The sequence below is a fragment of the Bombina bombina genome, chromosome 3 (assembly GCF_027579735.1).
Source record: "Bombina bombina isolate aBomBom1 chromosome 3, aBomBom1.pri, whole genome shotgun sequence".
NCBI lineage: Eukaryota > Metazoa > Chordata > Amphibia > Anura > Bombinatoridae > Bombina > Bombina bombina.
Window position 1 is genome coordinate 628,250,961 of NC_069501.1, and position 25,859 is coordinate 628,276,819.

General features: G+C 40.1%; 1 protein-coding gene across 3 annotated transcripts; it reads right to left on the reverse strand.

Annotated features, from left to right (window-relative positions):
- Positions 1–85: 85 nt before the first annotated feature.
- CAP1 (cyclase associated actin cytoskeleton regulatory protein 1) lies at positions 86–24,739 on the reverse strand. Of its 3 annotated transcripts, none has more exons than XM_053707300.1 (13): positions 24,592–24,739; positions 20,842–20,965; positions 20,636–20,736; positions 19,909–19,986; positions 19,399–19,542; positions 19,193–19,278; positions 18,806–18,911; positions 18,494–18,668; positions 2,016–2,206; positions 1,655–1,778; positions 1,493–1,575; positions 1,055–1,198; positions 86–877 (listed from the first exon to the last, which is right to left on the reverse strand). In XM_053707300.1, the coding sequence occupies exons 2-13, from the start codon at positions 20,954–20,956 to the stop codon at positions 794–796; spliced, it is 1,431 nt and encodes a 476-aa protein (XP_053563275.1). In that variant the 5' UTR covers positions 20,957–20,965; positions 24,592–24,739; the 3' UTR covers positions 86–793. The 3 variants fall into 3 exon arrangements, with proteins under 3 accessions (XP_053563275.1, XP_053563276.1, XP_053563277.1); XM_053707301.1 differs by having other exon boundaries at positions 24,534–24,624; XM_053707302.1 differs by lacking the exon at positions 24,592–24,739 and adding an exon at positions 24,529–24,588.
- Between the last annotated feature and the right edge of the window lie 1,120 nt (positions 24,740–25,859).

Genomic DNA, 25,859 nt, shown 5'->3' on the forward strand with positions numbered 1-25,859 from the left:
TGAGAATTAAATGCATTTGCTGGCACATTACCCACTTAGACTCTACTGCTAACTTAAAGTATAACAAACACACAGTTGTGACAGATTGTCTTATCCTTAAATCTTTAATAAAATGCTTGATTTGTAAACTTGTTGTGTATTCCACAGTCTGTGCAGGGGATGCTCCCTGTTCCCTTAATAGCAGGGCAGAGCCCACATACAACACATAGGAAATGTTCAGAACACATTGGCATTATTATTTTTTAGTTAAGTACAAACATGACATATCCATACAAGCCAGAGAAAAAAAGGGGTTTGTAAGTAAAGGAAAAAAAATTGCATATGTCTGTAAATAGTTTTTGTTTTGTTTTTTAAAAAAAAAGTAAACCCTGGAAGTGCTGAGAGCATTTGCAGAAAATCAGGAGGTGAAGTTGTGGAAGTCCCTGTGTGCAGTTTGAGACCAAGAGTTGAAAAACCCCACCAAAGTGCTCATTACCCATTATTACTTTGGTCCAATTAACCATTTATTGGTCATCCAATCACTACCCAGAATTGCTTGTATGTAGACCACATTCAGAGTCCCTCCCCCTTTGTAATGGCATGGAGGGGGGTAGCAGAGATTAGCAAGAACAGTTCTGGCACTAATTAGGGATGAGACAGCAGGACATTACACAGCAGAGAGCTGTGTGTGCAAGGTGTCTACCCTACAGCTAGAGAACTCCCAGAGAGAGAAGCAGCAGAGAGAACCCAGGAGGAGGACGCGCAAGATGCTGCATTGATCCTCCAGTCCACAGCTGCAGCCAGACCACATCATCTAGCCTGCTATTTCTGTCACTGTAGTCACCAACTTCTCACCGTTCCATACAGTCTTAAATTGCTCTGGGACTGGAAACTCGCTCTATATGGTGAACAAATTGGGAGAAGGGGGAAAAGAAATACTTTTAGAATGCTCTTTATCTTAAAACATACAAAACAAAGTGGGGGAAAAAAAAAAACTATAAAAATCAAGCAATCTCAAACACATAAATAACCCAAACTTATTACAACCCATCATATGGGCAAATATTCCACGTACATAGTCTCCTCCGCTGCCTGGGACCAAGATGTTCATCTCTGAGGATTTGGCGCTGATAATTTCACATTCCAGGCTGTCCTGGCTCAGGTAAACATGGCAGCCATCAGTCTTGTTAATAGATATTGTTGGCACTTTACCCAACACCTACGAGAAAATAAGTTTTAACCCTAAATAAAAAGGCTGGAAAATCAGGCCTGCGTTATTCTATAAAAGAAACGTGTATTTGTACCAAAATTTTGTAACGCTTAGTAGTATATGCACTTTAAAAATACACAGGAAAATAATTTATGGATAAAAAAAGTAAGACTGAATTATACATATTTTGATGTGTTACCTTTAGCATATTTGTAGCTATAATGTATATAATATATATATATTAAAAACTGTTTATAACCCCTACAATAGTTTCCATAAAACATTACAAAACATCTTTCATACCTGAACTTTAACACTTTGTGAGTTAATGATCTCTACAATGCCAACAGCATCTTCAAACACCAGGCCAAGTTTTTTGCAGTTATCTGGAGGAGAGTAAGGTACACATCAGTGCCTGAGCTTATTTCTACACATTTACCAGACATATTTACTGCAGTCCCTTACCAACAATGATAGAATTAATCTTCCCCTTAATCTGCAGGGTGCTGTTCACGCACTTGTAAATATACACCACTTGTTTCAGTTCAGTGTCACTGATCTCCAGATTGGACACGTTATCCTGGTTTTCCTGTTAAGTGAAGAGACTAATCAGCACCAGAGCAATAGCTGTAATGTCCAAGTAGTACCCAACATCTCATACAAAGCCAACATATCCGTATTTCTATTGAAGGCCCCACAGTTCCCAAGCCGTGAGCATGACAGAAGGAAAAAAAAAAATCTATTCCTTCAAACAGCAAATATTTAGTCTGGTGATGAATAGGCCAAACTATCACCACATGAACCACAGCTTTACTGGAAGACTTACCACTCTCCATTTCTTGCCCTCCAGCTCCAGCACAGGTGGTTGCTTCTTAGCAACAGGTTTTGGTGCAGGGGAGCCGACATTAGTGGGTTTGGGACTAGTGAAAGGTTTGGGGCCGCTTCTGATTGGTCCCGCTTGAGACTTTAGGGTTGGGTTTTTATGGGTCTTCATATCATCAGGAACATGCTTCAGAGCTAGAGGAATCAAGACAGGATTATTTGATCTTCCTGAAACTATAGTTAAACTGTTTCTCCAGCTATTTGCCAAACTAGAGCATGTTTCTTTTATTTTTTTAACTAGTGTCCCTTGTTTAACCAACCTCTGCAAATAAACTAAATCCAGATATAAAGTTTTGTTTGGGAGCCACAATGCATTGCAGCACCTGAGCAGGACACGGCCAATGAGGTAGTGAAGAGCGGCAAACGTAGCCACTAATCTCCTGTCATTTGCTGCAATGCCTTGCGACTCCTACGCAGGACTTTAGGTATGGGTTTAAACCCTTTTGACAACGTATATCCCTTGCTGACCACCATCCTGAATTGGAGCATTTTCTTTTTCCTTTAACGTGTATCCTTAAATGACCAAAAAAAGGTCAGGTTTTTTTTGTAGTGCAAGGCACAGTAGCAATAACTTATATATGAATATGAATTTACACCACAGTTTAAATTTGGAAAGCAATAAAAGGAACACTATTACAAAAGTGCTTTCCTTAAAGGGACCCAGTCATCGAAAACTATAATTTTCTCCTTTAATTGTAGCTTTATTTACCATTCAAAATATATGCCCACATCTGTATTTTAAATATGTCAAAGTGCTCCCATGAGAGCATCCATTTTGTAGGTTCTATCTTGCAAAGCATGTCACACTCAAACTGTTGGCAGTACAAGTTACCATAATAAAAGGGCACCTTATGTCCTTTTCTTTCTAATGACACAGTGAGTCCACGGATAATCTTTAATTACTATTGGGAATATCACTCCTGGCCAGCAGGAGGAGGCAAAGAGCACCACAGCAAAGCTGTTAAGTATCACCTCCCTTCCCTCCAACCCCAGTCATTCTCTTTGCCTACGTTAAAAAGCAAGGAGGTTGTAAAGTTAGATATCTGAAAGAAGATTCTTCAATTAAGATTTTATTATTTTGAAGCAGAGCAAGTTTGTTCTGCTCCTTCCTGGGGTTTAGCAGTAGTCCATGTCAGTCTCTTCAGTAGAGCAGTGGTGGCTTTTAAGCAATTGGGAACTTGTGGGGTATAATCCCCACTGCGCCTCCCAAATAGTTGTTGCTGCCCTATCCTGAAAGCCCGATTAGGATTATTCAGTCTTTCCTAATTTTCCCACGGGTCCACGTGAGGAAGGTAACCTCATACCATGTGAGCTGCCCTGCTGCCGGGCAGATGAATCTTCAGGTAAGTGCCTAGTTTTATTTTCTTATGGAGAATTACACTTTATCTGTTTTTTTGCGGTAATTAAAGAATAAAGGAAAATTCTTTTTTCTTTTAAAATTTAAACTGACAGTAACATCTTTTGGTGTTATTTTTCAAACCTAAATAAAGCAGTTGCATTTATTTTGTTTGCACATTGAGTAAAGATGGATCAAGAGGCCCTGCAAAACGTTACATGTGGCTTGTGTTTTGACTCTAATGTGGAACCCCCAATCCCTTTTTGTCCCTCATGTATTGAAAGAACAATACATTACAGGGATAGACTTTTTGAATCTGAGCCATCATTAGCTAAGGCGGATGCTGTTCAGGGGTCCCCTGTTCAGAATATGCCGCAGCTTTCTACTCAAGTGTCCCAAACTTTATCGTCTTCACATGCAATGCCCTGCGCTTCCTCTCACACATTGCAAGACATTGCTACCAACATATCTTCTGCGGTAACTGATGCGCTGTCTGCCCTTCCCATGCTCCAGGGAAAGCGCAAGAGGAAATCTAAGGAATCAGTGAGTAAGGTTTCTGACACAGTTGTGACAAGTCCAAATGTTCCTTCCCAGAAGTCTGAGGAGGAAGATACTTCGGTAGCATCTGAGGGTGAAGACTCAGACAGTGTAATCCCTTATTCTGATGCTGAAGTTGTATCCTTCAGGTTTAAGATAGAACACCTCCGGTTGTAACTTAGAGGTTTTTTGAGATTATTTCAGACATTACAGAAGGAAAGGGTCATTTCCTCCCTCAGGATAAGAGGAATAAGCAGAAGGGACGTCAGAGTAATTTTCGTTCCTTTCGAAACTTCAAGGGTAAGACTTCCTCTCCCTCCGCCAAGCAGGAACAGTCCAAGCCTTCCTGGAGGTCCAATCAGCATTGGAACAAGGGGAAGCAATCTAAGAAGCCTGTTAGTGACTCAGTCAGCATGGAGAGTCTGCCCCCGATCCAGGACTGGATCTTGTGGGGGGCAGACTTTCTTTTTTCTCTCAGGCCTGGGTTCGGGACAATGCGGATCCCTGGGCGGTGGACATCGTGTTCCAGGGATACAAACTAGAGTTCAAAACCTTTCCTCCCAGGGGCAGGTTTCTGCTCTCAAGATTATCTGTAGACCAGATAAAATGAGAGGCGTTCTTACTCTGTGTCTGGGACCTTTCTGACCTAGGAGTGATAGTTCCTGTTTCAATTCGGGAACAGGGTCTGGGATTCTACTCCAATCTGTTCGTGGTTCCCAAAAGAGAGGGAACTTTCAGACCAATTTTAGATCTCAAAAAGTCTAAACAAGTTCCTCAGAGTACCGTCCATCAAGATGGAAACTATTCATTCCATTCTTCCCTTGGTTCAAGAGGGTCAATTCATGACAACAGTAGATTAAAAGGATGCGTACCTACATGTTCCCATCACAGGGATCACCACAAGTTTCTGAGGTTTGCCTTTCTAGACAAACATTTCCAGTTTGTGGCTCTTCCATTCGGCCTTGCCACAGCTCCCAAAATTTTCTCAAGGGTCCTGGAAGCCCTGTTGGCGGTGCTCCGGTTGCAAGGCATTACAGTGGCGCCTTATCTGGATGACATTCTGGTCCAGGCGCCATCCTTTCAATAAGCAAAGTCCCACACGGAGATGTTATCTTTTCTGAGTTCTCATGGATAGAAGGTGAATTTGGGAAAGAGTTCCCAGATTCCAGCTACAAGGGTAGTGTTCTTGGGAACCAGAATAGATTACTTATCAATGAAAATATTTCTGACAGAGGTCAGAAAGACAAAGGTTTTAAACTCTTGTTTTGCCCTTCAGTGGCCCAATGTATGGAGGCGATTGGTCTGATGGTAGCTGCCATGGACATCATTCCGTTTGCCCAGTTCCATCTCAGATCTCTGCAGTTATGCATGCTCAAACAATGGAACGGGGATTATGCAAACCTGTCTGCGTTTACACCTGGATCAGGCGACAAGAGATTCTCTTCCTTGGTGGTTGTCTCAGGAAAATCTCTCCCTGGGAACCTGCTTCTGCAGACCTTCCTAGATGATTGTGACCACGGATGCCAGCCTGTTGGGATGGGGAGCAGTCTGGGGCTCGCTAAAGGCTATGGGGATATGGACTCGGGGGGAGTCAGTTCTCTCCATAAACATCCTAGAGCTGAGGGTAATCTTTAATGCTAGTGGCCTGGCATCAGTTAGCTTCAGCCAGGTTTATCAGGTTCCAGTTGGACAACATAACTTCAGTGGCTTACATCAATCATCAGGGAGGAACTCTGAGTTCCTTGACAATGACAGAGGTTTATTTAGTGGGCGCGGACCCACAACTGCTGTCCATCTGCGATCCACATTCCAGGAGTGGATAATTGGGAAGCGGATTTTCTGAGCAGACAGACATTTCACCCGGGGGAGTGGGAACTCCATCCGGAGGTGTTTTCGAACTTGATTCTTAAATGGGGACAGCCGGAGCTGGATCTCATGACATCTTGACAGAATAACAAGCTCCCGAGGTACGGGTCGAGGTCAAGGGATCCTCAGGCTGTACTAATAGATGCAGGATCTGGTATGCAGACCTAGTGGAGATGTCATCTCTCCCACCTTGGAGACTTCCACTGAGAAAGGACCTTCTACTTCAAGGGCCTTTCCTTCACCCAAATCTTGTTTCTCTGAAGCTGACTGCTTGGAGATTGAATGCTTAATTCTATCTAAGCGTGGTTTTTCTGAGTCGGTCATTGAGACCATGATTTAGGCTCGTAAACTTGTTACAAGAAAGATTTACTATGAGATATGGTGTAGATATCTGTATTGGTGTGAATCCAGAGGTTACTCTTGGAGTAGAGTTCGGATTCCTAGGATTTTGGCTTTACTCCAAGAGGGCCTGGAGAAGGGATTATCTGCTAGTATCTTGAAGGGTCAAATATCCGCCTTGTCTATTTTGATTCATAAAACTGGCGGATGTACCGGACGTGCAATCTTTCTGTCGGGCCTGTGTTCAAACCTGTTACTCCTCCTTGGAATCTTAACCTTGTTCTTCAGCAGGCTCCGTTTGAGCCTATGCATTGCTTAGATATTAAGATATTATCTTGGAAAATTTTGTTTCTTGTTGCAATTTCTTCTGCTCGTAGAGTCTCAGAGCTCTCTGCGTTGCAATGTGAATCCCCTTACCTTATTTTTTTTTTTTCTCAGATAAGGTAGTTCTGCGTACTAAGTTAGGTTTCCTGCCTAAAGTGGTTTCGGATAGGAACATTAATCAAGAGATCGTTGTTCCTTCTTAGTGTCCTAACCCTTCTTATAAAGAGCGTCTGCTGCACAACCTAGATGTGGTGCGTGCGTTGAAATACTATTTACAGGCGACTAAGGATTTTCGCCAGTCTTTGGCTCTGTTTGTTGTTTTCTCTGGGAAACGCAAGAGTCAGAAAGCTACGGCTACCTCTTTGTGGCTGAAGAGTATAATTCATTTGGCCTATGAAACTGCTGGACAGCAGCCCCCTGAGAATCACGGCTCATTCCACAAGGGCCGTTTCCTCTTCCTGGGCATTCAAAAATGAAGCTTCTATGGAACAGATTTGCAAGGCTGCAACTTGGTCCTCTCTACACACTTTCTAAATTCTATAAATTTGATACTTTTGCCTCAGCTGAGGTTTCTTTTGGGAGAAAGGTTCTTCAAGCAGTGGTGCCTTCCGTTTAGGTTCACTGTTTTATCCCTCCCTTATCATCGGTGTCCTCTAGCTTGGGTATTGATTCCCATTAGTTATTAGAGATGATCCGTGGACTCACCGTGTCATTAGAAAGAAAACGAAATTTATACTTACCTGATAAATTTATTTATTTCTTGACACAGTGAGTCCACGGCCCGCCCTGTTTATTTAGACAGTTTTTGTGTTGTAAACCTCAGGCACCTCTGCACCTTGTGTTACTTCCTTTCTCTTTTTCCTGTGGTCAAATGACTGGGAGGTGATATTTAACAGCTTTGCTGTGGTACTCTTTGCCTTCTCCTGCTGGCCAGGAGTGATATTCCCAATAATAATTAGAGATGATCCGTGGACTCCCTGTGTCAAGAAACAAATTTATCAGGTAAGCATAAATTTTGTTTTTCAAAATGTGTCCATATCATCTAAATATGTTCTTCATATTATTTGTATAGCTATGCATAATTAGTAATATAATGTATCTTCATTATACATAGATTAGGCTTAGTTTGAATGTAGAGGTGATTTTTAAGATCTGCTTTATATAAGGAGCACTAGACATAGGATATACAGTATCTCACAAAAGTACACCCCTCACATTTTTGTAAATATTTTATTATATCTTTTCATGTGACAGCACTGAAGAAATGACACTTTGCTACAATTTAAATTAGTGAGTGTACAGCCTGTATAACAGTGTAAATTTGCTGTCCCCTCAAAATAACTCACACAGCCATTAATGTCTAAACCGTTGGCAACAAAAGTGAGTACACCCCTAAGTGGAAATATCCAAATTTGGCCCAATTAGACATTTTTCCTCGTTAGTGTTACAAGTTCTCAGGTGTGTTAAATTTAGTGTTATCGCTCTCATACTGGTCACTGGAAGTTCAACATGGGAAAGAACTCAGAATCTGAAAAAAAGAATTGTTGCTCTACATCAAGATGGCCTAGGCTATAAGCAGATTACCAAGACCTGAAAACTAAACTGCAGCATGGTAGGAAAGACAATACAGCAGTTTCACAGGACAGGTTCCACTTAGAACAGGCCTTGCCATGGTCGACCAAAGAAGAGTGCACGTGCTCAGCATCATATCCAGAGGTTGTCTTTGGGAAATATACGTATGAGTGCTGCAATGGTTGAAGGGGTGGGGGGGTCAGCCTATCAGTGCTCAGACCATACGCTGCACACTGCATCAAATTGGTCTGCATGGCTATCGTCCCAGAAGGAAGCCTCTTCTAAAGATGATGCACAAGAAAGCCCACAAACGGTTTACTGAAGACAAGCAGACTAAGGACATGGATTACTTGAACCATGTCCGGTGGCCCGATGAGACCAAGATGAACTTATTTGGTTCAGACGGTGTCAAGTGTGTGGCGGCAACCAGGTGAGGAGTACAAAGACAAGTGTGTCTTGCCTACAGTCAAGCATGGTGGTGGGAGTGTCATGGTCTGGGCCTGCATGAGTGCTGCCGGCAGTGGGGAGCTACAGTTCATTGAGGGAACTATGAATGCCAACATGTACTGTGACATACTGAAGCAGAGCATGATCCCCCTTGCCTTCGGAGGCCATAATGCAGTATTGCAACATGATAATGACCCCAAACACACCTCCAAGACAACCACTGCCTTGCTAAAGAAGCTGAGGGTAAAGGTGATGGACTGGCCAAGCATGTCTCCAGACCTAAACCCTATTGAGCATCTGTGGGGCATCCTCAAATGGAAGGTGGGGGAGCACAAGGTCTCTAACATCCACCAGCTCCATGATGTCGTCATGGAGGAGTGGCAACCTGTGAAGCTCTGGTGAACTCCATGCCCAAGAGTGCTGGAAAATAATGGTGGCCACACAAAATATTGACACTTTGGGCCCAATTTGGAAATTTCCACTTAGGGGTGTACTCACTTTTGTTGCCAACGGTTTAGACATTAATGGCTGTGTGTTGTTATGTTGAGGGGACAGCAATTTACACTGTTATACAGGCTTTACTCTCACTGCTTTACATAGAAGCAAAGTGTCATCACATGAAAAGATATAATAAAATATTTACAAAAATGTGAGGGGTGTACATACTTTTGTGAGATACTGTACATACATGGTCATTTTGTTTTTAACATATCGCTATATATCTATATCTATATCTATATATCTATATATATATATATCTATCTCTCTCTAACACGGTTATCTTAATATACTTTTTACATCTGTGATTACCTTGTATCTAAGCCTCTGCAGACTGCCTCCTTATTTCACTTGTTTTGACAGACTTGCATTTTTGCATATCAGTGCTGACTCATAAATAACTCCACAGGAGTGAGAAGAATGTTATCTATATAGCACACAGGGACTAACGCTGTCTAAGTGTGAAAAACTGTCAAAATGCAGGTGTGGCGTTCAATTGCTTAGAAATTAGCATATGAGCCTACCTAGGTTTAGCTTTCAACAAATACCAAGAGAACAAAGCAAATTTGATGATAAAAGTAAAAGTGCTGCCATTATGGAACCTAAGTTACACTGCAGGTATCTGAAAGAGAGTTACTGCACATGTGCAAACAGGTCAGCACTGGAATATAGTGAAAGATACATTTCAACATGGCAGCACCCATAATTAGAATATGGTGGGGAATAACCTCAACACTATGCTTATAAAATGTATGTAGTGTTTAAAAGGGCATGAAACCCAAAAATTCTCACAATTCAGATAGAAATGACAATTTCTCCAACATTGGTGTGTCCGGTCCACGGTGTCATCCTTACTTGTGGGATATTCTCTTCCCCAACAGGAAATGGCAAAGAGTCCCAGCAAAGCTGGTCACATGATCCCTCCTAGGCTCCGCCCACCTCAGTCATTCTCTTTGCCGTTGCACAGGCAACATCTCCACGGAGATGGTTAAGAATTTTTTGGTGTTTAAATGTAGTTTTTATTCTTCTATCAAGTGTTTGTTATTTTAAAATAGTGCTGGTATGTACTATTTACTCTGAAACAGAAAAGGATGAAGATTTCTGTTTGTAAGAGGAAGATGATTTTAGCAGACAGTAACTAAAATCGGTTGCTGTTTCCACATAGGACTGTTGAGATGAAGTAACTTCAGTTGGGGGAAACAGTTAGCAGACTTTTCTGCTTAAGGTATGACTAGCCATATTTCTAACAAGACTGTGTAATGCTGGAAGGCTGTCATTTCCCCTCATGGGGACCGGTAAGCCATTTTCTTATTCAAAAACAAACAGAATATAGGGCTTATTATGGGCTAAAAAACTGGTATACATTTTTATGGGCTAAATCGTTTGCTTTATTTGTGCATATTATTCAAATTTAGGCTAACAATTGACATTTATAATCTTGGGGAACGTTTATAAAACGGCAGGCACTGTATTGGACACCTTTTTCAGTCAGGGGGCCTTTCTAGTCATAGACTGAGCCTCATTTTCGCGCCATTAATGCGCAGTTGTTTTTTGAGAACAGGGCATGCAGATGCATGTGTGTGGATCTAAGAATCTCTGAAAAAGCTTTTAGAAGGCGTCTTTTGGTATCGCATTCCCCTCAGGGCTTGGTTGGGTCTTAGCAAAGACTGTATCTGGGACTGTATAGGGGTTAAATTGAAAAACGGCTCCGGTTCCGTTATTTTAAGGGTTAAAGCTCTGAAATTTGGTATGCAATACTTTTAAGGCTTTAAGACACTGTGGTGAAAATTTGGTAATTTTTGAACAATTCCTTCATACTTTTTCACATATTCAGTAATAAAGTGTTTTCTGTTTGAAATTTAAAGTGACAGTAACGGTTTTATTTTAAAACGTTTTTTGTGCATTGTTGACAAGTTTAAGCCTGTTTAACATGTCTATACCTTCAGATAAGCTATGTTCTATATGTATGAAAGCCAATGTGTCTCCCCATTTAAATTTATGTGATAATTGTGCCATAGCGTCCAAACAAAGTAAGGACAGTACTGCCACAAATAATGATATTGCCCAAGATGATTCCTCAAATGAGGGGAGTAAACATGATACTACATCATCTCCTACTGTGTCTACACCAGTTTTGCCCATGCAGGAGGCCCCTAGTACATCTAGTGCGCCAATACTTATTACCATGCAACAATTAACGGCTGTAATGGATAACTCCATAGCAAATCTTTTATCCAAAATGCCTACTTATCAGAGAAAGCGCGATTGCTCTGTTTTAAACACTGAAGAGCAAGAGGACGCTGATGATAATTGTTCTGTCATACCCTCACACCAATCTGAAGGGGCCATGAGGGAGGTTTTGTCTGAGGGAGAAATTTCAGATTCAGGAAAAATTTCTCATCAAGCTGAACCTGATGTTGTGACATTTAAATTTAAATTAGAACATCTCCGCGCACTGCTTAAGGAGGTGTTATCTACTCTGGATGATTGTGACAATTTGGTCATTCCAGAGAAATTATGCAAGATGGACAGGTTCCTAGAGGTTCCGGTGCCCCCCAACGCTTTTCCTATACCCAAGCGGGTGGCGGACATAGTAAATAAAGAGTGGGAAAAGCCCGGCATACCTTTTGTTCCTCCCCCTATATTTAAGAAATTATTTCCTATGGTCGACCCCAGAAAGGACTTATGGCAGACAGTCCCCAAGGTCGAGGGGGCAGTTTCTACTCTAAACAAACGCACTACTATTCCTATTGAAGACAGTTGTGCTTTCAAAGATCCTATGGATAAAAAATTGGAAGGTTTGCTTAAAAAGATTTTTGTACAGCAAGGCTACCTTCTACAACCAATTTCATGCATTGTTCCTGTCACTACGGCAGCGTGGTTCTGGTTCGAGGAACTAGAAAAGTCGCTCAGTAGAGAAACTCCATATAGGGAGATTATGGACAGAGTTCACGCACTTAAATTGGCTAACTCTTTTATTTTAGATGCCGCTTTGCAATTAGCAAAATTAGCGGCGAAAAATTCAGGGTTTGCTATTGTGGCGCGCAGAGCGCTTTGGCTAAAGTCTTGGTCAGCGGATGTGTCATCCAAGACAAAATTACTTAACATTCCTTTCAAAGGTAAAACTTTATTTGGACCTGATTTGAAAGAGATTATTTCAGACATCACTGGGGGAAAGGGCCACGCCCTTCCACAGGATAGGTCTTTTAAGGCTAAAAATAAGCCTAATTTTCGTCCCTTTCGCAGAAATGGACCAGCCTCTAATTCTGCATCCTCTAAGCAAGAGGGTAATGCCTCACAACCCAAACCAGCCTGGAAACCAATGCAAGGCTGGAACAAAGGTAAGCAGGCCAAGAAGCCTGCCACTGCTAACAAGACAGCATGAAGGAGTAGCCCCCGATCCGGGACCGGATCTGGTGGGGGGCAGACTCTCTCTCTTTGCTCAGGCTTGGGCAAGAGATGTTCAGGATCCTTGGGCGCTAGAAATAGTTTCTCAAGGTTATCTCCTGGAATTCAAGGAACTACCCCCAAGGGGAAGGTTCCACAAGTCTCACTTATCCTCAAACCAAATAAAGAGACAGGCATTCTTACATTGTGTAGAAGACCTGTTAAAGATGGGAGTGATACACCCAGTTCCAATAAAGGAACAAGAAATGGGATTTTATTCCAATCTGTTCGTAGTTCCCAAAAAAGAGGGAACGTTCAGACCAATTTTGGATTTGAAGATCCTAAACAAATTTCTCAGGGTACCATCGTTCAAAATGGAAACTATTCGAACGATTCTACCCACCATCCAGGAAAGTCAATTTATGACTACCGTGGATCTAAAGGATGCGTACCTACATATCCCTATCCACAAGGAACATCATCGGTTCCTAAGGTTCGCTTTTCTGGACAAACATTACCAGTTTGTGGCTCTTCCATTCGGATTAGCCACTGCTCCAAGGATTTTCACAAAGGTGCTAGGGTCCCTTCTAGCGGTTCTAAGACCAAGGGGCATTGCAGTAGTACCTTACTTGGACGACATTCTAATACAAGCGTCGTCTCTGTCAAAGGCAAAGGCTCATACGGACATCGTTCTAGCCTTTCTCACATCTCACGGATGGAAAGTGAACAAAGAAAAGAGTTCTCTGTCCCCATCAACAAGAGTTCCCTTCTTGGGAACAATAATAGATTCCTTAGAAATGAGGATTTTTCTGACAGAGGTCAGAAAATCAAAACTTCTAAGCTCTTGTCAAGTGCTTCATTCTGTTCCTCGTCATTCCATAGCGCAGTGCATGGAAGTAATAGGATTGATGGTTGCAACAATGGACATAGTTCCTTTTGCACAAATTCATCTAAGACCATTACAACTGTGCATGCTCAAACAGTGGAATGGGGATTATACAGACTTGTCTCCAATGATTCAAGTAGATCAAAAGACCAGAGATTCACTCCGTTGGTGGCTGACCCTGGACCATCTGTCCCAGGGAATGAGCTTCCGCAGGCCAGAGTGGGTCATTGTCACGACCGACGCCAGTCTAGTGGGCTGGGGTGCGGTCTGGGAATCCCTGAAAGCTCAGGGTCTTTGGTCTCGGGAAGAGTCTCTTCTCCCGATAAACATTCTGGAACTGAGAGCGATATTCAATGCTCTCAGAGCTTGGCCTCAACTAGCAAAGGCCAAATTCATAAGGTTCCAATCAGACAACATGACGACTGTAGCTTATATCAATCAAGGGGGAACAAAGAGTTCCCTAGCGATGAAAGAAGTGACCAAAATAATTCAATGGGCGGAGGATCACTCCTGCCACTTGTCTGCAATCCACATCCCAGGAGTGGAAAATTGGGAAGCGGATTTTCTGAGTCGTCAGACATTTCATCCGGGGGAGTGGGAACTCCATCCGGAAATCTTTGCCCAAATAACTCAATTATGGGGCATTCCAGACATGGATCTGATGGCGTCTCGTCAGAACTTCAAGGTTCCTTGCTACGGGTCCAGATCCAGGGATCCCAAGGCGACTCTAGTAGATGCACTAGTAGCACCTTGGACTTTCAACCTAGCTTACGCATTCCCACCGTTTCCTCTCATTCCCAGGCTGGTAGCCAGGATCAATCAGGAGAGGGCCTCAGTGATCTTGATAGCTCCTGCGTGGCCACGCAGGACTTGGTATGCAGACCTGGTGAATAGGTCATCGGCTCCACCATGGAAGCTACCTTTGAGACAGGACCTTCTTGTTCAAGGTCCATTCGAACACCCAAATCTGGTCTCCCTCCAACTGACGGCTTGGAGATTGAACGCTTGATTCTATCAAAGCGTGGGTTTTCAGATTCGGTGATAGATACTCTGGTTCAGGCCAGAAAACCTGTAACTAGAAAAATTTACCATAAAATATGGAAAAAAATATATCTGTTGGTGTGAATCCAAAGGATTCCCATGGAATAAGATAAAAATTCCTAAAATTCTCTCCTTTCTTCAAGAAGGTTTGGAGAAAGGATTATCTGCAAGTTCCCTAAAGGGACAGATCTCTGCTTTATCTGTCTTACTACACAAAAGACTGGCAGCTGTGCCAGATGTTCAAGCATTTGTTCAGGCTCTGGTTAGGATCAAGCCTGTTTACAGACCTTTGACTCCTCCCTGGAGTCTAAATCTAGTTCTTTCAGTTCTTCAAGGGGTTCCGTTTGAACCCTTACATTCCATAGATATTAAGTTACTATCTTGGAAAGTTTTGTTTTTGGTTGCAATTTCTTCTGCTAGAAGAGTTTCAGAGTTATCTGCTCTGCAGTGTTCTCCTCCTTATCTGGTGTTCCATGCAGATAAGGTGGTTTTGCGTACTAAGCCTGGTTTTCTTCCTAAAGTTGTTTCTAACAAAAATATTAACCAGGAGATAGTTGTACCTTCTTTGTGTCCGAATCCAGTTTCAAAGAAGGAACGTTTGTTACACAATTTGGACGTTGTCCGTGCTCTAAAGTTCTATTTAGAGGCTACTAAAGATTTCAGACAAACATCTTCCTTGTTTGTTGTTTATTCTGGTAAAAGGAGAGGTCAAAAAGCGACTTCTACCTCTCTTTCCTTTTGGCTTAAAAGCATCATCCGATTGGCTTATGAGACTGCCGGACGGCAGCCTCCTGAAAGAATCACAGCTCACTCCACTAGGGCTGTGGCTTCCACATGGGCCTTCAAGAACGAGGCTTCTGTTGACCAGATATGTAAGGCAGCGACTTGGTCTTCACTGCACACTTTTGCCAAATTTTACAAATTTGATACTTTTGCTTCTTCGGAGGCTATTTTTGGGAGAAAGGTTTTGCAAGCTGTGGTTCCTTCCGTTTAGGTGACCTGATTTGTTCCCTCCCTTCATCCGTGTCCTAAAGCTTTGGTATTGGTTCCCACAAGTAAGGATGACGCCGTGGACCGGACACACCAATGTTGGAGAAAACAGAATTTATGCTTACCTGATAAATTACTTTCTCCAACGGTGTGTCCGGTCCACGGCCCGCCCTGGTTTTTTAATCAGGTCTGATGAATTATTTTCTCTAACTACAGTCACCACGGTATCATATGGTTTCTCCTATATATATTTCCTCCTGTCCGTCGGTCGAATGACTGGGGTGGGCGGAGCCTAGGAGGGATCATGTGACCAGCTTTGCTGGGCTCTTTGCCATTTCCTGTTGGGGAAGAGAATATCCCACAAGTAAGGATGACGCCGTGGACCGGACACACCGTTGGAGAAAGTAATTTATCAGGTAAGCATAAATTCTGTTTTCTTTGTTGAAGAGTTATCTAGATAGATAGCGTGCACATGTCTGGAGCACTTCATGACAGGAAATGGTGCTGCCATCTAGTCCTCTTGCTTATGTATAACGTTGTTGCAAAAATGCTGCAGACATGTGCACACTCCTGAACTTACCTTCCTGATTTTCAACAAAGGATAACAAGAAAAACAGACAATTTAATAGACATACATTGGAAAGTTGTTTTAAAAAAATTATCTGAATCATGAAAAAAAAAATTGTTGGTTAATGTCCCTTTAACCCCTTCATTACTGGGACTTTCAGGGAAGAACTTGTCCAAAATACCAGAGAATGTTTAGCATTTAAAGGGATATTTAACCCAATTTTTTTCTCTTTAATGATTCAGATTGAGCATGCAATTTTAAGCAACTTTCTAATTTTCTCCTATAAGCAATTTTTCTTCGTTCTTTTAGAATCTTTGGTTGAAAAAGTAGTAATGTAAGCTTAGGAGCCGGACCATTTTTGGTTCAGAACCATGGGTAGCGCTTAGACACCAATCAGCAAGCGCTACCCAGGCCCTGAACCAAAAATGGGACAGCTCCTAAGCTTACATTCCTGCTTTTCAAATAAGATACAAAAAAAAACATGTTTACTTTAATCCTCCTTGTTTTTTCTTCTTTAATTCACAGGTGGGTGGTACAGCCAATAGTGAGCACCACATGCCCTATGTATTTCTACAGCACATTACTCTTGGATCCTTATTAGCTGCAGCTCTAGAGCAAGGTGCCAAAGAAATACATAGGACAGATGGTGCACATGTTATTGGCTGTCCCAACTGCCTGTCAAATTAATTCAAAAAAGCTTCAGCCTGGAGGTGGGAGCTTATTAAACAGGGAGAATTTAAGTAAATAGAATATTTGGAAACGGGACTTTCTAATGGTTGCCTACATTCATTATTTAATTTAAAATACCATTTACCATCACTTAATTTATATATTAGAAATGATTCACTACATTGCCAAACATGCCCTTAAAAAGCCTCTTGAACTTTGTTTATATCTTACTTTCTTTGCCAGTAGCAATAAATGAGCTCCTGCACACATCAACCAATTAATGTGCAGTACTGTAGGAATGTCAGGGTTGTACATTCCACGGAATGCACTCTAGTTTCTTGGGGGGGGACCCCAGATTAAATTTACAGCAAAAACTGGCAAAATAAATCACAAAGATGCAATGGAAAGCTGTATTACTCCTTTAAAGGGGCATTGTACACTAAATATTTCTTTGCATACATGTTTTGTAGATGATCCATTTATATAGCCCATCTAGGAGTGTTTTTGTAACAACGTATCTTTTTTTTTTTATATAACATTGTGCTGATTTTCAGACTCCTAACCAAGCCCCAAAGTATCAGATGTAGACTGGAGTCTACAGATTCCCGTTTGTGTAATGGGTCTTGTCATATGCATGGAGGGTCTGCTCTTCCTGCCCTTTTAAGTGGATGTCCCAGCCTAACCTCATCAACAGTACTAAACAGAGCTTCTAAGTAAGCTTTTAAAAGGTTTTATACTGGATTTTAGAGCAGTATCTATGCATATTCTTCTTTATATTAGTGCCTATTACATGCAGTTATATGGAAATTGATGCATACTGTTCCTTTAAAGTGGTTCAATACAATATCTAAACACTTATGAATCTATATGACTAATAGTCTTATCAGTAAGTGTCTGCAGACAGTGCTATTTACACCTTCATATGACAGTTTAACGTGTGCACTGGGGATATTGCACCACATCAGAGGCTGTATAAAGTGAGACCTTCAGCCATTTGTTTTTATATATATTAAAAAAAAAAAAAAAACAGAGCACATTAAAAATATGTTTCTTCTAAAAATGCTCCTTTTGCAAACTCCATACAGAGGCCAAAAAGCAAATGTTATAACTTGTTTTTGTTAAAAAAATAAAGAAAACCTGAAAAATAGTCCCTTTACGCTGCCAAACTAGCTGGGATAAAATAAATTAAAAAAAATCAATGACTTTGGGCAACCAAATTTGTTTGTGTCTCTTCCATCCCCATTACAAAGGCACAGAAAAACCCTCAAAGGTTTAAAAGGGACGGGATAAAGGGATGGTAAACTTTACCCTTTTTAAAAATCAGATCCGGAATGTTAGTTTAATTCAAACTGTTAGCTCACAGAAAAATGGACTTTTTAAGTGGGCGGCGGAGCACACTATATTAAAAAGCAAGTTACAGCGCATCTACGTTACAACTGATGAATGAAACTCCATCTAAAATATCACTAACATTCCGGGTCTGATTTTAAAAAGGGGAGAGTTTACCATCACTTTAAGGCAAAATTTAAACTTTCATGTCTCAAAACAAGTAAATTTAAACTGTTTTCCAATTTGTTCTATTATGAAATTTGCTTTATTCTCTTGGTATCCTTTGATAAAGGCTATGCACATATTTGTCTTTTGTCATTGGCTCACCAGATATTCAGCTAGTTCCCAGTGGTGCATTGCAGCTTCTGAGCCTACTCTTCAAAAAACGGTACCAAGAGAATGAAGCACATTTGATCATTTGTATAGTTATTTAAAACTACATGGCCTGTCTGAATCATGACATTTTAAAATTTTGACTTTACATCCCTTTAAGTCAACACCTCAATGCAATTCCACAAGCCCCAAAAATTTCAAGGCCAACACCCCTTTGAAAAAACAACAACTTGTCTTACGCACTATTTCCCTTTTAAGTATCAGACCCAAGATGACAACACAAATCCTCCTTCCACTCACCTTTAGTGATTTTCTCCCCCTGATTAAGTTGTGCAAATAACTGTGAACGAGATAATGTGTCATCACTTGGAGCAGAAGAAGAAGGAGGAGGTGGGGGAGGTCCACCAGGAGGTGGAGGAGGGGGTCCAGCTCTTGGAGGTGGAGGAGCACATGGTGCACTTGCAGCCTTTGGACCCTGTTGAAAGAGGTCAGAAACCAATGTCAGATAAAGAACATGCTGCACAGGTACTTGCCATGTTGACCAGGAAGGAAGAAGATTCAACGTTCAGCCATGGGAAGAGGAAGAGAGAGACATTCCTGTTGCACACTCACAGATTTTTTCCAACTCAAGCCAGTTGTGTGATGCTCTTTGATGTAGGCTTGCAGCTCAGTCCAGATGTTCAGATAAGACCGAACCCAGTCCACGTGTTTCTTATCCCTGCAGGAAACAGACACGGACAGAGAGTGAGATAAACACTGATTTATGAACTTCCAACAAATAAAAAGGTGCAGTACTATTTTACACAGAATACAGCACCATGAAACTAGACTTATTTGCAATTGTGCTGCACAGTAAAAAGCATTTTATTAAATTAAAAATAATTAACATTTATTATCTCAGGAAGTTGGATATTGTCTTCCTGTATTTACAGTTGTCTTGGGACCCATTTATGTTATCTCTAATAATAAGACTGTCACATCTAAATACCCAACACTTACACATCCTTGTATTCCTTCAGTACTCTGTTGGTATAAAACATGGCAGCATCCATCATTTCTTTTACAAAAGGACCTGGTTTGGGGGCCTAAGGAGGTAAGACAATTGTAATTGTAAATGAATTATGTACATATTTTTTTTTTAATAACTACAATAGTAACAATAACACTAATAATAATAAAAAATAATACACAGCGCCAACACTCACCACTGCCACCCAGCCAAGAGCAGGGATGCTTTCGCTTACAGCTGATAGGTGGTTGAAATGTTTGGCGCCCCGATTCTTCTCTCTGTAATCCTGAGCAGCCTGAATCTGGCCAGAAAGGGGAGCAAGTAGGGCAGAGCGGTCTTTCTATAAAGAAGTGGTAAAGAAAAATGTAAATTGAAGTAGCCAGTAAAAATATTTTTCTTAGCAATGACCAGAGAAGGACAGCAATAAAAAAAAACACTAAGGCCTATTTCCGCTCCTGTGGTTAGCTGTGTAAATTGGTGGTAGCATAAACTTTAAAGGAGATAAGGTACCAGTTTACAGCAGCTATTGAAACTAGGCCTATGATCCTTACATAGAGAGAAAGCAATGTAAATGCACCCCCCATCTACAGAAAAACAAAAAATACTAATTTAGTAAAAACTGTGAGATAAATAGAAGATAGAGATTTTAGTTTACACAATCACAGCAGGGACTTGATGCTACACAGCGGTAGTAAACAATCCTTACCTCATCAGGCTGCTGATATTGAGAAGCTTTCACAAGAATATCCCGCTGTAACTTAAAGCCAGACAGAAGCATCTGAGCCTAAGAGAAAATAATTGGAATTCAGCAGAGGGAACCTACAAATATTTTTAACAATGCTAATCCCACACAATTTAAAGGGATAGAAAGGTCAAAATTAAACTGTGCCTGGGTGCATTTCAATTTGAAATAGAAGCATTTTTACAATATACTTCCATTAGCAAAAATGCTTCTAGTAAAGGTTATTACTGTTTTTCCTGCAGTATACGCACATATCCTGTGAGGGTCTGTGCACCAGCTGAAGCTCAGCGAGCTGGTGGTGGTTTGTATTGCTTCTGCCAAGGCGGAATTTGTGTAATACAAGTTACTGCTGACTCTCTGAGCAGGAATGGCATTTGTATACTGGTGCATGGGCCCTCACAGGATATGTGCGTATGCCACTGAAAAACAAAAATAACTATTACTAGAAGCATTTTTGATAATGAAAGTATATTGCATTTCACTTAGAAATACATTCATGCACATTTCATTTTTGACCTTTCTATCCCTTTAATTATACCCAATCTTACCAAAATTATCCACATAAGCAACTACATGTAAATGTTCCTTCTTCATCCATTTACCCACCCCACCTTTTATGTAACAAAGCACAAGAGACACCAATTCCATGTCACACCGCATCTTACCATGTCTTGGTATAATTCCTCCTTACCTGCTTATCTACCTCTCCTCCAATGTCTTTGCTATGCTTCACAAAATCTGCCACAGGACCGTTAAGGAGAGAATCATAGACCTGGACAAACACGGCTGCATCTATATGAAGAGTGCATCAAGTTAATTTAAATAAGACATTATAAAGCATCCACTGAACAACAAAAAAACTTGTTTACACATGAAATCCCACTGCTTGCTCCTTACCTCCAGAGCCACTGTCTCCTCCAGATCCTCCACCAAAGCCAGAGGACTGGGACAAAATTTCTAATTTCCCAACTGCCTTCTCCAGGCGATCAACTAGAGTATGCATGTCTGCCATGGCTTTAACCTTGCCAAAACAAAGAAAGGGAACAGCTATTTGTTTCCATTGCTCTCAATAAAATGATATATATCGCTATCTATATACCAAAACAACAAGAGTATTGCATTGTGCAATGCTACTTTTTTATTGGACTAGCTATACATTTATAAGATGACAAGCTTTCATTAGCATTCCTTCCTTTTTCAAGTCTGAAGCAATACTGACCAATTCAATGGAATTTATAGATTATATCTTGAAACACAGAATGGCTAAAAGGACAGAAAGTGTTACAGAGGTCTGAGTGCAGGGAGAGGAGGGGGTGTCGTAAAAATCATGAGGGGGGCTTAGGTGACAGAGGCAGCCAGTGTCCGGTGTAGGAGAAAAGACAGGGGAAATACATAGTTTTACATAGAGCATATACTGACATAACACATACACATATAGACATATTTCCCTTGTCTGTTCTCCTGCACTGGATATAATCTGTAAATTCCATTGAATTGGTCAGTATTGCTTCAGACTTGAAAAAGGAAGGAATACTTCCGAAAGCTTGTCATCTTATAAATGTATAGTTAGTCCAATAAAAAAAAAGTATCATTGCTCAATGCAACTCTCTTGTTGTTTTGGTATCTAAATCACTGGACTAACACGGCTACTCCAATCAACGTGACATGTGTGTATATATATATATATATATATATATATATATATATATATATATATATATATATATATATATATATATATATATATATATATATATATATATATATATATATATATATATATATATATATATATATATATATATATATACACACACACACACATATACACATACACAGGTTTGATATATTTTACTAGTCAGTGGAGAAAAGTTACTATTCAGATCTAGACAGGCACAGGCCAAGACCCAACAGGTCTGAACCTAGACCTGCACATTCCACATAAAGATAACATTAAAGGGTTATTAGGCAGTATGAGGTTGTAATATAAAAAGTTGTATTATGTACAGTTACAAAACTTATCAATTAGGGACAGATCATTTTTTTTTTTTTTTAAACAGCCAATAAAAGACTGTCCAAATAAGCTCTGTGGAACATAGGATTATCTAAAGGTTTCCACGTAGCCTTCTTAGCAAAAATAGAGATAAATAGAATATTAGTTCAAACATGGCGGAGCTCATTACTTCAAAGAAAATAAAGTGCTTTATATGAACTAAACCTTTACACTTATTTTCAATATTTAAACTAGTATAATTTGTAAACATACGTCTACATATTATTCTAAGGCTAATGTTTGCTTTGAATACATCATTATCTCTAGCATGCATTTACTTATTTAACATCCCTTAAGTGAATCCCACACAAATCTTTGCTAAAGCACAAGCAGATTAGAAACCCACTGTATAAAAAATGTATGATTTAAAAGTAATTAAACAAAGTACAGGCTAATGCCTAGCAAGTATCACAATATCCATTAAACATACAATTAAAAAAAAAAACATTGAGTGCATACCATTAAAGTATAAACAAATAAATCAATTTTATAAAATCAATTGGCAAAACAGGACAATAAATTAGTTTATCAGCTGCAAAATGATGGGCTTGAATGATAAACAGAAGACACATCTTTAACATCCATTTATAGAAAAGATAAGCAGATCAGTGGAGTAGAGACAGCAAGCACTAACAGCTAGATCCCATTCCAGTTGTAAATATAACAGGTACTAGGCAACATAAATTTACAAAGTATGTGAAGATTATATATATATATATATATATATATATATATATATATATATATATATATATATATATATATATATATATATATACACACTGTAATATGATATACTCTAATCTCCAGGCGTGTCTCGACAGAGTGTGTGTGTGTATATATATATATATATATATATATATATTATTATTTTTTATTATTATGACTAAGGTAACTATGATGACAACATTTATTTAAGAAAATTCACACAGATTTATTATGGGTTTCAATAGAATCTACCAGCATTTTACTAAAGTAAACTCTTACATTAGTTTAGATTCCTGTACATTACCATAAAAAGTACAGCTAGCAATATTTCATTTCTAACTGGACCAGCCACTACAGAGTAGTACCCAGAACCAACCTTATCATAACGACAAAGCACTAAACAGGAAGTTACAAGTCCGCAGGCAACATCCGTTATATTTCAACATTTTTATAAAACTTGCAGTCATTCAGGCTCAACCTCTACAGTACATATAACTTAAAAGGGATATGAAACACAAAACTGTTCTTTTGTGATTCAAAGCATAACTTTTTTTTGAAAAAAAGTTTCCAATTTACTTTTATTATCAAATTGACTTTGTTTCCCTGATAACATTTGTTAAAGAGATACGCAAGTAAGCATCTGGAGCACTACATGGCAGGAAATAGCGCTGCCATCTAGTGTTCTTGCAAATTGATAACATTCTAGCAAAACTGCTGCCATATAGTGCTCCTGAGAATACGTCCCTGCCTTTTCAACAAAAGATAGCAAGAGAATGAAGAAAAATGCTAATAAATTTAAATTAGAAAGTTTGAAGGGATATAAAACCCATATTTCTTTTTTTGCGATTCAGACAAAGCACACAAATAGAAACAACTTTCCATTTTACTTCTTTAGTCTAATTTGCTTAGTTCTCTTGGTATCCTTTGTTGAAAAGTATATCAAGGTAGGCTCAGAAGCTGGGAGCTAGCTACTGATTGGTGGCTGCACATATATGCCTCCTGTGATTGGCTTACAAATGTGTTCACCTAGTTCATAGCAGTGTATTGCTGCTTGTCAAGAAAGCATTCCAAGAAAATGAAGCAAAATTGATAATAGAAGTAAATTGGAAAGTTGTTTACATATTTATACTCTGACAATCTTTAAGACTTATTTGTTTTGGTGTGTGTCACTGGTCTGCTGCACCACATTACACAGCATTGTAATCGTATATTAGCCAAAGGGCTAACGCCCGCATCTCAACATCACTAGTTCTAATACATCACCCACGCTTTGGCCAACAATGCCGATCCCAGTTATTACACACAGCTGCCAGTGTACAATTGTTTTACTAGTACCCACTAACTCAGGGTGATGTACACAATACAAGTTAAACACTACATTGTTTTATCAGTCTAACCAGATACAAAACAAGAAGCTGCTCTCTCAGCTCATGTTCCCTTCCTGAGCTTCCTACACACGTTTCAGTGACCACAGTGCAGTTGACTTTATATGCCCTCTAGATTCAAAAAACAATTGATTGAAACTAAAACATCTCTTCAATTGCTACGTAGTCACATGTACCTCATCCAATGCAGTATAAGGCACTTTCGCAGTACTTGCTTTCAGAACTAGTTCCCTAGGATAGTGCAGGAGGCTTGTCCCGCTGGCGCTAAGATTTCGTAGCGATCTTGGGCTGTCTGTAAACTATATAAGAGCCTGTGACACTAACATACCTACGCGAACTGAATGACACAACCTACGTGTGACAGCAAACTACAGCTGATCACTGTCACTGCACTAATTAACCTATCAGAAGCATAAAGAGCTGTCATTATACACATACGTTACCCAGCACTATACACTCCCCGGTGCAGTTTTCCGCTTACACCGGCCCCGCCCTGCTCACCTCTACCGAGCTCTCGCTTTCTGCCCCACTTCCGGCAGCCAACTCCCAGCATGCACCTCTGACAATCACTTCCGCGTTAAGAACACACTGTAGTCTAATGTAATAGACAAAACCCCGGTGTGTTCACCTCATTTGGTTGAAGAAATGCCTGAAAACTTTTCATTCTCATTAGCTATATAGAAGAGGCGTGGTTAGTTTGAACCACGCCCAACACATGAATTTATGGAAATCTGGAGTGCGTGTATGTGTTTTAGTCACAAATGTCTGTAATAACATACTCAATTTAATTTATAAAGTGCGTATATCGCCGCTATATTTGCTATGAGACTTCGAAAAGAATGCTTTGCAGCCCACATAAAACATGGCAGAATATACCTCCCTCAGTTGTCATAGAAACTGAGCAAAACGTGTCTTAAGTCACGTGGAACTGTTGGAATGACATCACCAGAGCTAAATCTTCTTTCTGTTACCAAAGATGGTCACAGAGTGGTCAGGGCACATGGGTGGAACATGGGCGGTGCTATGCCGTACTAGGGAGTGTGTGTAATTATAAAGTAGGCAGGCAGCACCACCAGTAGGCAGTGGCACTAGGCAATGGCATTGTTAGGCTAATAGGCACTGGCAGCAGGCACTAGCTAGGCGCCAGTCTCGTTTCTCGTGTGCCTTAGAGTTAGTTGCTTGTAGACTGGGTGTTCGTTATTGCAAAATGCGTGTAGTAGAAATATGTCGTTTTTAATGTGATTTGTAAAAACAAAAGTTTGGTTTCTAGTCTCTTTTAACTCTTTTAGTGCCCAACTGTTTTGAAGTGATAGTGTGAATTGGTAATAAAAAGCTTTAACAATTGAGATCACAGTTTCATTAGACCAGATTATTATTGCATGACCACTTGTTTGTAACTATGGCCTAGATAGAACACATACGTTACCAAGCACTGGGTTTCAAACCTGTCCTGACCTCCCTAACAGGCTAGATTTTCAGGATAACTTTGGGTAAGAGCAGGTTAAAGTGATAGTAAACTCTCTCCTTTTTAAAATCAGATCTGGAATGTAAGCGCTTTTTTAGATGGAGTTTAATTCATTAGCTGTAATGAAGATGCAGTATAACATTCTTTTTAATAAAGATATGAAATTCAAATACTGCATGCTCCTCCGCCCACTTCAAAAGTAAAATTTTCTGTGAGCTAACAGATTGAATTGTTGTCCAATCAGCGCTCTCCCCATCTGGCACTTTTGTTGTAGCTAGAGCATTGATTGGAGAGTAATTCAATC

What these genes read in the sequence shown, in the direction of transcription:
- CAP1 (XM_053707300.1), bottom strand. Translation starts at nt 20,956, where the DNA reads ATGGCAGACATGCATACTCTAGTTGATCGCCTGGAGAAGGCAGTTGGG. An exon ending in GAGGAGAGGTAGATAAGCAG is followed by an intron (nt 19,987 to 20,635) that starts GTAAGGAGGAAT and finishes ATTTTCTCTTAG; the next exon opens with GCTCAGATGCTTCTGTCTGG. An exon ending in AGGGCAAGAAATGGAGAGTG is followed by an intron (nt 1,779 to 2,015) that starts GTAAGTCTTCCA and finishes TTCACTTAACAG; the next exon opens with GAAAACCAGGATAACGTGTC.